Raw genomic sequence first — 13,662 nt, 5'->3', positions numbered from 1 at the left:
ACCTTTTGACCCCAGACTTCAAAGACGTGGCCACAGGCCAGCTGTGTCTACACACATTAAGCCACAAATGTACACCTCCATCTCGCAAAAAATGGGGCCTAGAAACTAACCTCTGTCTTATGTACAGTGACTGTACTGTTGGAGGTCACGCCCCTTTTCCGGCCTTTTCGAGATAGCTAGGGATGCTAAAATGTGTACACACATTTCCCGGGGCCCCGAGAACGACATATCCAAGATTTGTAGTTCTAGCCCATAGAGAAAAAAAGTTTTCCCAAATGGACTGTCATTTGGAAAAAGCCCCTTCAGAAGTGTTGCCTGCGAGACCTAATGGTTCAGAATGTGGTGGAAAAACAGTTTTTGAGATAGGAAGGTCCTACCGCCCTGAAATTTGAATACCATATTCTAGGGCCTAACTGGGACCCCCGCACCGAAACTTGGCCCGGTCGGACCCCGAGTGCAGGAAGGGGGGGCCTGGACTTTCATAATCTTCGCTCTGTGAATGTAAAGGATGTTTGGTCGGATGTTATGACGAAGAATCGTAATGTGAATGGGAATATTCTATTAATGTCTTCATATCATCTTTCGTCTCAACACTTCTGCTGCAGCCGCTTAAAGTCTCACTCCGAGAACCTTAAAATATGAATCAATCCATTAGAAGTATGAAAATATCTTCCCGGTCATGGAACAGGGCAAACAAGGTGTCCTTTGACATCTACGTTACGAGACGATTGCAACAGTGCCACACATAATCATATTTGAATATGTTTCGGGGTAGTAATTAGCTGTCGATTTTGGAGGCCTTTATCAATAATGACCAGCTATAGATTTGCTTCCCGATGGAGATTTTTGACAAATTACATGTTAATTAGCATCTACACGTTAAGCTGAGTCCAATGAGATCAAGCTCGCCCTCTTGCTACACCGAGATCATGTCCTAGACCTAGGTGTACCATGTAAAATACATGTTACCATTAGCTAGAGTGTCATGCTTGGTGTCATTGGACTCAGCTCAACGTGTAGATGCTAAATAACATGTCATTTGTCACAAATTTTTATCGGGAAGCAAATCAATAGCTGCTCATTATTGATTAAGGCCTCCAATTTCGACAGCTAATTACTACCATTAAACATGTTTGAATATGCTCATGTGTGGCACCGTTGCAATCGCCTGGAAGCGTAGATGTTGAAGGACACCTTGTCCTCCTACGCCACCGGGAAGATATTTACATGCTTCTGATTGACTAATGAATTGATTCAGCTATTCCCCCAGAAGTCTGGGGTCAAAAGGTCAAAAGGAGACGGCACCAGCCCCGTTGAAAAAAATAGAATACCACCCAATACACTCAGGAGATTAATGATATTTAAATTATTATGACCATGAAGTCTTTATTTGCATGGGTTTACATTTCGTTCTGTGTAGCATGGAAAAATCGGAGAAACACTCCCATTCAGAATGCATTGGTTTACATTTTGTTCTTTGGAAAACGGTTCTTTAGTAATAATATTTGAGGGAATATTTTTTTGTTGTTTTAGCAGCGAAATGCACCGTGTGCGTGTGTGTGTGTCTGTGTGTGTGTGTGTCTGTGTCTGTGTGTGTCTGTGCGTGCGTGTGTGTGCTTGTGTGTGTGTGCGTGCGTGTGTGTGTATAACACGCTATTTTATGTTGAAATGCGACGTAATCCAGTGTTCACGAAACGTACACTGTCAACGTATGCTTTTGGCGACTGGGTTGGCTCTCAGATATACGTGTTTCTAACAAGATGATATCATTAAAAGTTACATAAAGTAACAGTTTAATAACACAAACGCAGGAAGCACGTGAGCTGCTAGTTTAGCGAAAGCAGCGTCCCTATTCCTAACAACCTGACGTTGTTGAAACATGCGAGCGAGCCGATCAAATCCTAATAACTATAAAACTAAAGATCAGACACAATCACTGACTGAAGATTATGCAAGTAAAAAGTATATTTTTCGCTAGAAATGTTATTAGAAACACGTTTAACGGTGAATCGGTCCTAAAATATTACATTTCCCATTCAGATAATAAAGATTAATAAAGATCATACACATTCACTGACTGAAGATTATGTAAGGAAAATGTACATTTCTCGCTAGAAATGTCATTAGAAACGCGTTTAATGGTGTATCTCTCCTAAAATATTGCATTTCCCATTCAGATAATAAAGATTAATATAGGCTACACCGTGTTCCGGAGCCGCGGGGGATTCTGGGAATTGGGGTTGTCAGTTGACAAAAGGGGCTTTTGTTAACTTGTTTTGTTGTTAGGATTAAGTGGGGTTAATGGGTTCGGGATGTTATGTGGTTGTGTGTTGTTCTATTAACATTGTTCGTGTGTTCATTGTTGTCGACACCGTCACCGAGAGTGACGTGACCATCGTTTCGTGCAGCTGTTCCGTGTTGAAGTCTCGTTCAATAAAAACCAACTCTCGTTGTCGAGCGTTCAATAAAAACCAACTCTCGTTGTCGAGCGTGCCCCCCCCCTACAAACGTGTCTCCCCCCCCCCCCCCCTACAATCGTGTCGTCGTCGTCCCCCTCAACAAACGTGTCTCCCCCCCCCCCCCCCCCGGTCTACCTCCCCCCCCCCCCCCCCCCCTAAACAATCGTGTCCACAATTTGCCGCGAAAGCCGTGAAACCCAAACCCCGAAACCCGCCTCCACAGCGGCACGCGTGGATACTGTAGGTTTAACACGCTATTTTTGTGTTCATGGAAACGTACACCGTCAACGTTTTTTCTTGGCGACTGGGTTGTTTAAGTATACTCATGGAAGTACGGGTATTGGAACACGGCGGTGTAGAACGTCGCCATCTTTGACCGGAAGCCGTGAAGCTGTGTAACGGCGAATCACTTGTGCAAGTAGCCTATTACAGAGGCGATCATGAAATGGAAGCTGGGTCCGGAAGAGAAGGAGGTGGAGCTTCTGATGTCAGAGGCCTTGAAACATTCCCCCTCAGTCCACTCCAAAAGTTTGAAGGTGAGTTTAAATGAAAGAGGCATAGGCAATCGATATCCCTCAAGATCAATTATACGAACATGCTAATGTAGCACTTACTACGAGCTGTAGTTAAGTTAGAGTGAATTAGGACCAGTCTCCAGGTTACGTAGGGAGCAGCAGAAGTTAACACAGTAATTACAGCAAAATAACACCACAGACCATCAGATAAGTTCTAAATGCCGGCTTGTTTATATAAGTTTGTAGAAAAGTAAACAAATAGAAAAGTGGTACCTTAAGACAGTTACATTACATACACATACATTGATTAACAACAGTTAAATGCAATTGGAACACTTGTAAATCTCTTGTCAGAAATATCAATTAAATTCCTTTAAAGTTACTATAGGAGCCACATCCAATGGGTGTGCTCCGTGTGGTTTGACTCCCGGGTGACCGGGGGCCTGTACTACGAAGCTCGATTAGAGGGTTAGCGAGGTATGTTGAGCTGAAAGCCTGGGTTAGTTGTACCACGAAAGTGTCGCTGTATCACCATGGTGACTTATGCTCGCAACCAAACCTGGTCGGGAGCAGCTTTTCAGCTTAGTCTAGCCGGAGATCTGCTACTTAAATCAGTGTGCGCAGCTTCCTAGCCCCTCCTCCGACAATGGCGTCACCATTTTTGGGTGTTCCCGTGGACCACGGCGCACTTAGCGTACAGGCGTCTCTCCGGAGACAGAGGGTTTTTCGGGACAGAACCGATCCCTTGGCATTGTCTGACGATATTCTTTTTTTACAGATTCTCATCAGAGGGTATTCGTTATTTGATCGTCCTTGTTGCACCGTATGTAGGCAATGCTACACAAAGAAGCTGTGCACTTACTGTTGCGCAGTGTGTCTGTGTTTCAAGTTCGAAGGTGGCCGCTCACGTTCAACGTACATTAACTTATAGTCAAGTGCCGTGTTGTCCATTATCCCTTATATAACCGCTATGTAGGCCTAGGCATTTTTTTATTCTACGAATTCATATTATAGCTGTGAGTAGGGCTGGGCGATATGACGATATCATACCGTGGACGATATGAAAGTGTCTACCGGTAGAGATTTGGCCATATCGTTTATACCGAGAGAGAAAAAAAATAATGGATGGAACTGCAGTTAACTGCAGTTGCGCCACAACGGGGCCCTGCAGCAGAGTGCTTAGCTGTAAGACATTTAACTATTCCCAGAAGAAGAAACTTCACCAGCCAATGTGCTTTCAGGTAACGTAACCTGCACGTAATTTGAGGTGAGGAAGGCAGGAATCATGGCGGAGGAAAGTGAAAGTTTTGCCACTATGCCTACCGAGCAGGCGGAGCCGGAGGCATCCCAATCATCAGCTGGTATTCCTTGCACACAATCTGTAGTTACTCCTTGATATACAAGATTGACATTTGCACACAGTTTGTTTTGAAAGTGTTTATTTTTCTTTAAAATGTTTTTCATATTTGTATAAGAAGTTCAATGTTTACCTGCTATTTGCACAGCAGACAATTTTATTTTAGAAGTGTATATTGTATTTTAAAATATTTTTCATATTTGTATTAGAAGTTCAATGTTTACCTGCTATTTGCACAGCAGACAATTTTATTTTAGAAGTGTATATTGTATTTTAAACATTCTTGTGATGCTGTGATTTATTTTTTATATTGCACTGCACTGACTGAAGCAAGGCAGGTGTGAGACTCACCTGTTAACTTGAAAAAAAATCTAATTTGTATTGAAGAAACAGTTCTATTTTTACCACCAGCTATTTGCACAGCACATAACTTTATTTTATAAGTGTATAATTAGTATTTAAAATATTTGTGTGATGCTGTGATTTTTATTTTATATTACACTGCACTGACTGACAGCCAGGCAGGTGTGAAGCACACCTTTAAAAAAAAAATGTATTTGTATTGAAAAAACAGTTCAATGTTTACAAGATGTTTGCATTATATGACACTGCAGTTAATGACAGATTGTTCGCTACTTACTCCTTTGTAAGCATGGAAATTGAAGTTCAAAATAAAAGAAAAAACTGATCAAATGTGAAGTATGGTTATTTTAAGCCATTTATTATTTTAATTTACTTCAAAAATACCATATGATATATATCCATATCGTGATATAAAATTACTCATATCGTGATATAAGATTTTGTCCATATCGCCCAGCCCTAGCTGTGAGAATTGTTAAAAAAAAAACACCTCCATAGTCGCCCTGGAGTCACAGGGCGACAGAGTCTCCTGCAAGAATCAGGGAAACCTAGACATTCTTTCCAAAAATCATACGTTTAGAAGAATACGTGATACTTTGCTTTGATAGTTATATACCTCTGATTGGAGATTGATTGTCGGCGGCTCCTCCAAAATAATTTTACCTTCAAAAAAAAGTGACACAATTATTTTACCCTCAATCATTTCACATTTGATTAGCAAGACAATTATTTATGTCCATTGCCAATCCAAGAATACTCATGGGGGTAAAACGCATGATGATACATGATATTTTTTAGACAATATGCAGAATCATTTCACTTACGAATTAACACGGTCGGCAATTTTTTGCCAGCACGCCACCCTAGCCATATTATGGGCAACCGTGTTCCCCTTGGCTGTGATTTGAACTTTGAATTCCTTGTAGGAGTTCATAATATTTCACTGCTCGCCTTGGGTGAAATACACCGCTCTCGCTCGATTCATTTTGCGTAAGGGTGAGTCAAACGACGCGATAAACGCCCCTTTTATGTGAACGCGCATTGAACCTAAAGCGGAAAACCTGGTTCAACTAATTGAATCAAAAGTGAATACGTGATGGATTGGAGAATTGAATTTCCAGTCCACTCCTGCTGGAATGAGAGATCTTTGAATCTGGTCATGATTAAGTGCAGCGTGAGCCTTCAGTTCTCTATTTGCTCTAACGAAATTGGTCCCATTGTCGGATAGCATATGAGAAACTTGGCCTCTTCTACTTATGAAGCGCCGCAAAGCATTAATGCACGCATCAGTATCCAGCGAGTTTGCAACCTCCAGGTGCACAGCTCTACTTGCCAAACAGGTAAAAATCACCCCGTAGCGTTTACAGAGGCTTTTTCCTCTCTTCACCTTGATAGGTCCAAAAAAGTCTACACCAACACTTTAGGAGTAGGTCAGGCAAAGTCCTTTCTAAAGGCAGGTCTGCCATTTTTTGTTCACCTGCTCTTGCAGCGTGGAGTCTGCACGTCCAACAATCATTTATGACCTTTCTTATTGCTGAAGCAGCCTTTGTGATCCAGTATTTCCTCCTGGGAAGGAAATAGTTTGGACCCAGCGGACGCTCTGTTTTTCCGTGAGTTGGAGGATTTGTTGGTGACGATAATCCTAGCTATGGATGGCTGGGAGAACATTCCCAGCAGGAAGGAGCAGGAGGCTGTGTTGGGGCGTATGTGCAGGGCTGTTGCGTCAAGGCCAGAGTTGGAGGACGCCTTACCCGAGTGGGCAGTCGAGCTGCTCAACCCCACAACCTTTTGGCCGGAGAGCTACATGCCACAGCCACCGGACTTTGGTGACCGGCCTAAGCCTCCACGCTCCTGCTCTCAGCCTCTGATCCCCAGCTACCGGCCTCTGCCCCCGGCCCCCAGCTACCGGCCTCTGTCCCCGGTTCCCAGCTACAGGCCTCTGCCCCCGGCCCCCAGCTACCGGCCTCTGCCCCCGGCCCCCAGCTATCGGCCTCTGTCCCCGGTTCCCAGCTACCGGCCTCTGTCCCCGGTTCCCAGCTACAGGCCTCTGCCCCCGGTCCCTAGCTACCAGCCTCTGCCCCCGGTCCCTAGCTACCAGCCTCTGCCCCCGGTCCCTAGCTACCAGCCTCTGCCCCCGGTCCCTAGCTACCAGCCTCTGCCCCCGGTCCCTAGCTACCAGCCTCTTCCCCTGCCTGTGGAGGTCCGCCCTCTGCTCCTGCCGGAGGTGGCCCGCCCTCTGCTCCTGCCGGAGGTGGCCCGCCCTCTGCTCCTGCCGGAGGTGGCCCGCCCTCCAGACCGTCCAGGGGAGGCACGCCCTCCGCTCCTGCCTGTGGGGGTCCTCCTCCACTCCGTCCTGAGGGGGGTTCCTCTTCAAGGCCTTCCTCCTGAGGGGGTCCGCCCTCTACCTGGCCTTCCTCCTGAGGGGACCCGCCCACTACCTGGCCTGCCTCCTGAGGGGACCCGCCCTCTACCTGGCCTTCCTCCTGAGGGGGTCCGCCCTCTACCTGGCCTTCCTCCTGAGGGTACCCGCCCTCTACCTGGCCTTCCTCCTGAGGGGACCCGCCCTCTACCTGGCCTTCCTCCTGAGGGGACCCGCCCTCTACCTGGCCTTCCTCCTGAGGGTACCCGCCCTCTACCTTGCCTTCCAGTGGGGACCCGCCCTCTACCTGGCCTTCCTCCTGAGGGGACCCGCCCTCTACCTGGCCTGCCTCCTGAGGGGACCCGCCCTCTACCTGGCCTTCCTCCTGAGGGGACCCGCCCTCTACCTGGCCTTCCTCCTGAGGGTACCCGCCCTCTACCTTGCCTTCCAGTGGGGACCCGCCCTCTACCTGGCCTTCCTCCTGAGGGGACCCGCCCTCTACCTGGCCTGCCTCCTGAGGGGACCCGCCCTCTACCTCGCCTTCGCCGGCCTCCTGAAGGGTTCCGCCTTCACCGCTGCCGGCCTTCTGAGGGGGTTCTTTGCCACTGCAAACCTCCTGAGGGACTGAGCCCTCATCGTCCTTGCCGCCGGCCTCCTGAAGGGTTCCGCCTTCACTCTGCCTCTGCTTGCCCCCCAGGCCGTCTGCCAGAGGCTCCCTGCCATGCCCTGGGGCAGTTTTCTGGCCGCCCGCCTGACGTCCCTCGGCTCTGCCCCAGTCCATTTATTTTTTTTTGATTCCCCCCTCCTGGCGCCCCTCCACCCACCCGTTTTGGGTTTGACTTTCTTTGTTTTTTTTTGCTTGTCATGGGTCGCCTGGGAGTCGACCCTTAAGGGGGGGGTACTGTCAGGGTGTGTGTGTTTCCCTGTGTTTCCCTCCTGTGTTGATTACTGTTCCCTCCCCTAATGTGTCTCAGCTGTTCCTCGTTGTGTTTGTTATTTAAGCCCTCGTCTTTCCTTTGTTCCTTGTGCTGTCATTGTGGTTGCTTGTGGTTTGCTGTCATTATAGTTTGTTGGTCCTGCGTGCTCTCTGTGGCTACCTGTGTTCCCTTACTCCTTACTCCTTGCTCCTTGTCTTAGCCTTTTGGCAGAAATAAAGTGCCGTTTCCAATACCGTCTGCGTTTGGGTCCTACCTGCACCTCCTGCATGCCCAACCCGCTAACAGTTTTGTTTACTTGAAATGTTGATATGCGTTACTTTGCCTTACTAGTTATTCGTGGTTAAAAGTAAGCTATTTGGAAATTGAAAATAATACATCTGAAATGAAAAGGTAATATGCCGTGTTGATTGTATTTGACAAAAGAAGGCTATTAGGACGTGGTAGGTTCGGACCTTTCTTTGAAGGAATTTTTAGTAACTGGACCTTGTTCAATTTTAATTGAAGACCCCTGGTATAGACAATCAGCTTTGCTTGCCTTTCCTTCCACTCCTTGCTCGAATGCCTTTATGAATGACCTGTATGTGAGAGGGTGTCCTTCAAAGGTAGGAATATCTCTCGGTGGTATAGACAAGTAATGCTGTTGTTGCACCAGAGCAGCAGTAATTTAATTTTGTCTGCTCATGATATTAATTATGTCGTTAGGAAGATTTTGATGACTACCATATTGTCTTGGTCCATCGTTTGACTGAGCAACTGTAGGCTGGCACTGTGCATGCTGTGATGTTGCTATGATGTTTCCTAACAATTGCACTGGTTGTTTTGGCCTCACGTCCATTGATGTTGGTTTGTCAGGTGGTAATGATGATTGTGCCCAGTGAATTTGTTGCACAGGCCTGCATGTAGGCTCATACTCCTTCACCATGGGGTTTAGGACAATGACAGAGTCCTCTTTCTCTTTTCCTTTTTCAAAATAGGAATTCATACCCTCTGAGCCTTTGGAAGAATAACTTTAACCCTAACCCGGACGTTAATGTTACTGTGGACGGCTTTCAGACTGTTCGGGCGGACAGGAATCACCGAGAGAGTGGCAAGAGGAAAGGTGGCGGACTTGCTATTCTTATTAACAACAAGTGGTGTCATCCTGGTCACGCCACGGTGAAGGAGCGGGTGTGCAGCCCGGACATTGAACTGCTTGCCGTGAGTCTGCGGCCATATTATCTGCCGAGGGAGTTCTCACATGTAATATTCCTGGTTGTTTACCTTCCTCAGCGGTGCACGCGAGTGACGTCATCCACACAGTCGTCGCGGGACTCCAGACACGGCACCCTGACGCATTCATCGCGATATCTGGGGACTGCAATCACATCACTCTGGCTGCAACACTGCCCACTTTCAACCAGTTTGTGGACTGTCCTACCAGGGAAAACAAGACACTGGACCTGCTGTATGCAAATGTTAAGGATGCTTACAGCTCCACTGCCCTACCTCCTCTTGGAAAATCAGACCACAACCTCATCCACCTGCAGCCCCTGTATAAGCCTCAAGTCCAGCGGCTACCTGTGACCACCAGGACTGTGAGGAGAAGGTCACAGGAGACCGATGAAGCTTTGCAGGGCAGAGTTGCTCTGTGATTCGCATGGAGAGGACCTTGATGATCTCAAGGACTGCATAACAGGGTACATCAACTTCTGTGTGGACAGTGTTGTTCCTACAGTGACTGTACGCTGTTTCCCCAATAACAAGCCGTGGGTCACCAGAGACATCAAGGTCCTGCTGAATGAGAAGAAGAGGGCCTTCAGAGATAGGGACAGGGAGCAGATGAGGCGGGTACAGAGGAAGCTTAAGGAGAGCAGGGTGGCCGCGGGGTATTAAAAAGTCATAAATCAATTTTCATCAAAATAAGGCCTTAAAAAGTATTAAATTGTCTTAAATTCAGATTGCATTGGTCTTAAATATTTGTGTGCCATGTCAGTGCGAAAATGCGGGCAATCTGTTCTGCCAGGTCAAATATTTTTCCGGTAGCCTGTGCGCTGCGTTGTCTTTGGTTAGGTCAGAGCGTAGACTACTGCGCAGCTGTAGCCCCACCCCCCCGATTACGCCACTGCCAGGGCTCCTGTTTATTGGTTTATCATCTAGCCAGGGCTCCAGCCTGTTCGTTTATAGATTTTGGCGCGATTCAGACCCCTCACTACGATATAGACACTCGACTCTGAAACATGGGTAAGTGTAAATTTAATGATAAATGGCTCGAGAAGGACGAGTATGACTGGTTAAGGTCGGTGCCTGGTAGCGCCTATGAAGCTCGGTGCACTGTGTGTAAAAAAACCTTCAAACTTGGGACAATGGGGATCGGAGCGGTGGAATCCCATGTCCAGAGCCAGAAACACAAAGCTTACTCAAAAGCACGCCTGCAGCCTACAATTACTAGCTTCTGCTCCACCGCTAGCAATGATGTAATTGACAACGCTAGTGTTGCAATAGGAAATCCACAGCCTGTTACAAGCATGCCATCTGACCGCGCAATTTGTGGCTCTACGCCAACACTGCGAGCAGAGGTGATTTGGGTGATGAGGACCTTGACAAGCCACCATTCCTGCAGGTCCAATGACGGAATTGATTACTTGTTTAAGACGATGTTCCCAGATTCTGCCCTTGTACAGTCTTTTACATGCGGGAAAGACAAGACCAGATACGTTGCCAAATTTGGATTGGCGCCGTATATAAAAAAAGAGCTTGTCAATGAAGTTCAAAAATGCGGTGCGTTTGTTGTCATGTTCGATGAGACACTGAACCAGACAACCAAAACCAAACAAATGGACTTGCATGTGCGTTATTGGTTAAATGACCATGTCCAGTCTAGGTTCTACGGATCACAGTTCATGGGCCACGCAACTGCCAAGGACCTACTTCAGCATTTCAAAGTAAGTATGCCCAACATTTATTTATTAACTAACCTTTTGTATGTTATTATATAGTTAGTCTAAGCTTTACTGATTGTCAAGTTATTAACAACTATGGATATGATAATATACATTAATTAGACAAATTAAAATAAAATGAATTAAAAGAAATAAAAAACAGCCAGCTTTAGTTTTAGAAAGATAGTCTGGTGTTAACATGCCAATAAGTTTAAATAATATATACAATATGGCTATAGGGATGGCTGACTGCTTATTTTGTGAAATAGTATTCTTTTATTTTTATTTTTTTTATCTTATCCAGTCTGACATTAATCTGAAGTAGTGGTGTGTCAGAAATGAATGTGTTAACTGTTGTATGGCTAATGTCTGTAATGTCTTTTTTCAATTTCCAGGAGTGTGTGCAGCAGCTTGACCTGAGACATTTGGTTTCTATCTCAATGGATGGACCAAATGTCAATTGGAAGTTTTTCTCAATGCTCCAACAGGAGCATGCAGATACATTTGGAGGTGCCCAGCTGATTGTGGTGGGGAGCTGTGGGCTTCACACACTCCACAATGCCTTTAAAAGTGGCTTCAGTGTCTGGCAGATGGAGAAAGTGCTCAGGGCATTGCATACACTCTTGAACAATACCCCTGCTAGAAGAGAAGATTTCTGCTCTTTGACCAAGTCATCTGTGTTTCCCCTACCATTCTGTGGGCATCGCTGGATCGAAAACCTACCCGTTGTCGACAGGGCTATCACCATATGGCCAATGATGGTGAAGTATGTGGATGCAGTGACACAGAAAAAGCTTCCAAACCCTAGAACATCCTCCTATGACACTCTTGCAGAGGCACGGAATGACCCTCTCATAATGGCCAAGCTGCACTTCTTTATGGCTGTCTCTAGGACCTTCACCACATTTCTGACTAAGTATCAGACAGATGAGCCGGTGATTCCATTCATCGGTAAAGATCTGGCTGTTCTCATGAAGGTAATGTATAACATGCATGGAGAAAGTGTATGAAATGAAAATTTTAACTCAACCCTCCAACACTTTTTTTTATTTGTATTGTTATTTGTACTGTATTTGTTCTCAGAGCCTACTGAAGAGGTTCATCAAGGCAGAGATCCTTAATGACATCACAGCACTGCAAATGGTCAAACTGGACACAACTGCCAAGGAAGCAAGGGCTGGCCTAAAGGCTGTGGACATTGGATTAGGAGCAGAAGTAGTCCTAAAGGTAAAGGCAAAGGTGTCAAATATCAAACAATGGTTAAGGTACAGGAAATCAAAACTTTATTTTTGCATAAAACTTTTAGTCAGTCTCACAGGCCCTCCTCCCCTCTTCCTGTTAGGAACTCCAGAGTAGCCCCAAGAGCAGCGTAGGTGAGCTCAGTGTGTTGGCCTTTAGAAAGGACTGCATGGACTGTTTGACCAATATTGTCAAGAAAATGCAAGACAAGAGCCCACTGAAGTACACCATTGTGAGGCAGATGGCATGTTTGGACCCAACGAGCATGTTCTCAGACCCCGACTTGTGCTATGAAATAATGAAAGGAGTTGTTCAGAGGTTTCTGCATGATAACCAGCTGTCAGGAGGCGCCTCTGCTGGTACTTACGATTTAGAAGTCAGAATGTAAATTTTTTTGTGGTTTGTCTGTCTAAACTTTTTCATTGCATTGATTTAAAATATTTATATATTATTTTTTGTTAATCTGTTTTGCAACAGGTGATGTGATTGTCCAACAATTTGGAAATTTCTTGTCTCTGGAGGCAAAACATGAGTCATTCTCCTCTTTCCAACCCATGCGTACAAGACTGGACGTTTTCCTGCATGGACTCCTCCATCAATCCTACCCTGAACTCTGGGCATTCTGCAGGAAACTTCTGCTTCTCTCCCATGGCCAAGCAACGGTTGAGAGGGGCTTTTCTGTAAACAAGGAGGTAGAGGCCGATAACATGAAGGAGGACACAGTGGTTGCTCAGAGGATGATCTGTGACTATGTCTCTGTCTGTGGGGGGGTTCTCAAAGTACCTCTGACTAAGGAGCTTTTGGCAGCTGCAGCTTCAGCTAGGTCTCAGTATCGGCTACACCTGGACCAGGAAAAGAGAAAGCATGCGAGCAATGCTCAAAGAGAAAAGAGAAAAGGTGCAGAAGACCACCTAGAGCAGCTCAAAACGAAGAAGAAGATACTGATTGAGGTAGCAAACAGCCTGGAAAAAGATGCAGACAAGCTAGCAGAACAAGCTGAGGGTAAATCAGGCACACTCATGGCCCAGCTAATCACCAAGTCAAACATCCTCAGAAGAAGACACAAAGAAAAACTCACAGAACTCAAAGAGGTTGAGAAAGAGCTGGAAGATAAATCGGCAGAACTCAGGCATATGCCATAATGTCAAATTAGGCATTACCTCTCCCTTACCTTATTTTTTCACTGTTTCAAGTGTTTATGTTCATTTGTGCACATGTACATTGTTATAAATGTGTTAAGTACACTCTTTTGGGAAGGCTTGGTCAGTGTTGTGCCAGGTCAGTGCCAGGTCAGTGTTTTGTTTATTATTATTATCTTTTGATTTTGGTTGATTCAAAGGATGTCTGTCACACACACATACACACACTCACACAAGTTATGTTAAGTTATATTTTGCACTTCAAAAGCACTTGAAATTGCCATTTATTTATGTAGTTATTGTATTTATTATTTTGTTCGAAAGGAACAGTATTTTTTATTTATTTACTTGATTTTATAGGCATTTGTTTATGGG

General features: G+C 45.6%; 1 protein-coding gene and 1 long non-coding RNA gene across 6 annotated transcripts; one reads left to right on the top strand and one right to left on the bottom strand.

The window, feature by feature from the left end:
• The first annotated feature begins 9,867 nt into the window (after window positions 1-9,867).
• LOC132461262 (uncharacterized) lies at window positions 9,868-13,290 on the top strand. Of its 5 annotated transcripts, none has more exons than XM_060056309.1 (5): window positions 9,868-10,912; window positions 11,398-11,886; window positions 11,993-12,136; window positions 12,252-12,507; window positions 12,626-13,290. In XM_060056309.1, exons 1-5 carry the CDS (start codon window positions 10,208-10,210, stop codon window positions 13,288-13,290), a joined length of 2,259 nt encoding a protein of 752 aa, XP_059912292.1. In that variant the 5' UTR covers window positions 9,868-10,207. The 5 variants fall into 5 exon arrangements, with proteins under 5 accessions (XP_059912292.1, XP_059912291.1, XP_059912294.1 ...); XM_060056308.1 differs by having other exon boundaries at window positions 11,305-11,886; XM_060056311.1 differs by having other exon boundaries at window positions 9,868-11,886.
• Window positions 12,170-13,039, bottom strand: LOC132461263 (uncharacterized). Its single transcript, XR_009526577.1, has 2 exons — window positions 12,932-13,039; window positions 12,170-12,826 (listed from the first exon to the last, which is right to left on the bottom strand). It is a non-coding gene; the product is annotated as an uncharacterized LOC132461263 (long non-coding RNA).
• Window positions 13,291-13,662: the final 372 nt, after the last annotated feature.

Source organism: Gadus macrocephalus, chromosome 7 (genome assembly GCF_031168955.1).
Source record: "Gadus macrocephalus chromosome 7, ASM3116895v1".
NCBI lineage: Eukaryota > Metazoa > Chordata > Actinopteri > Gadiformes > Gadidae > Gadus > Gadus macrocephalus.
Note: the sequence above shows the minus strand (reverse complement) of the source record. Positions and strands in the feature narration are given on the sequence as shown.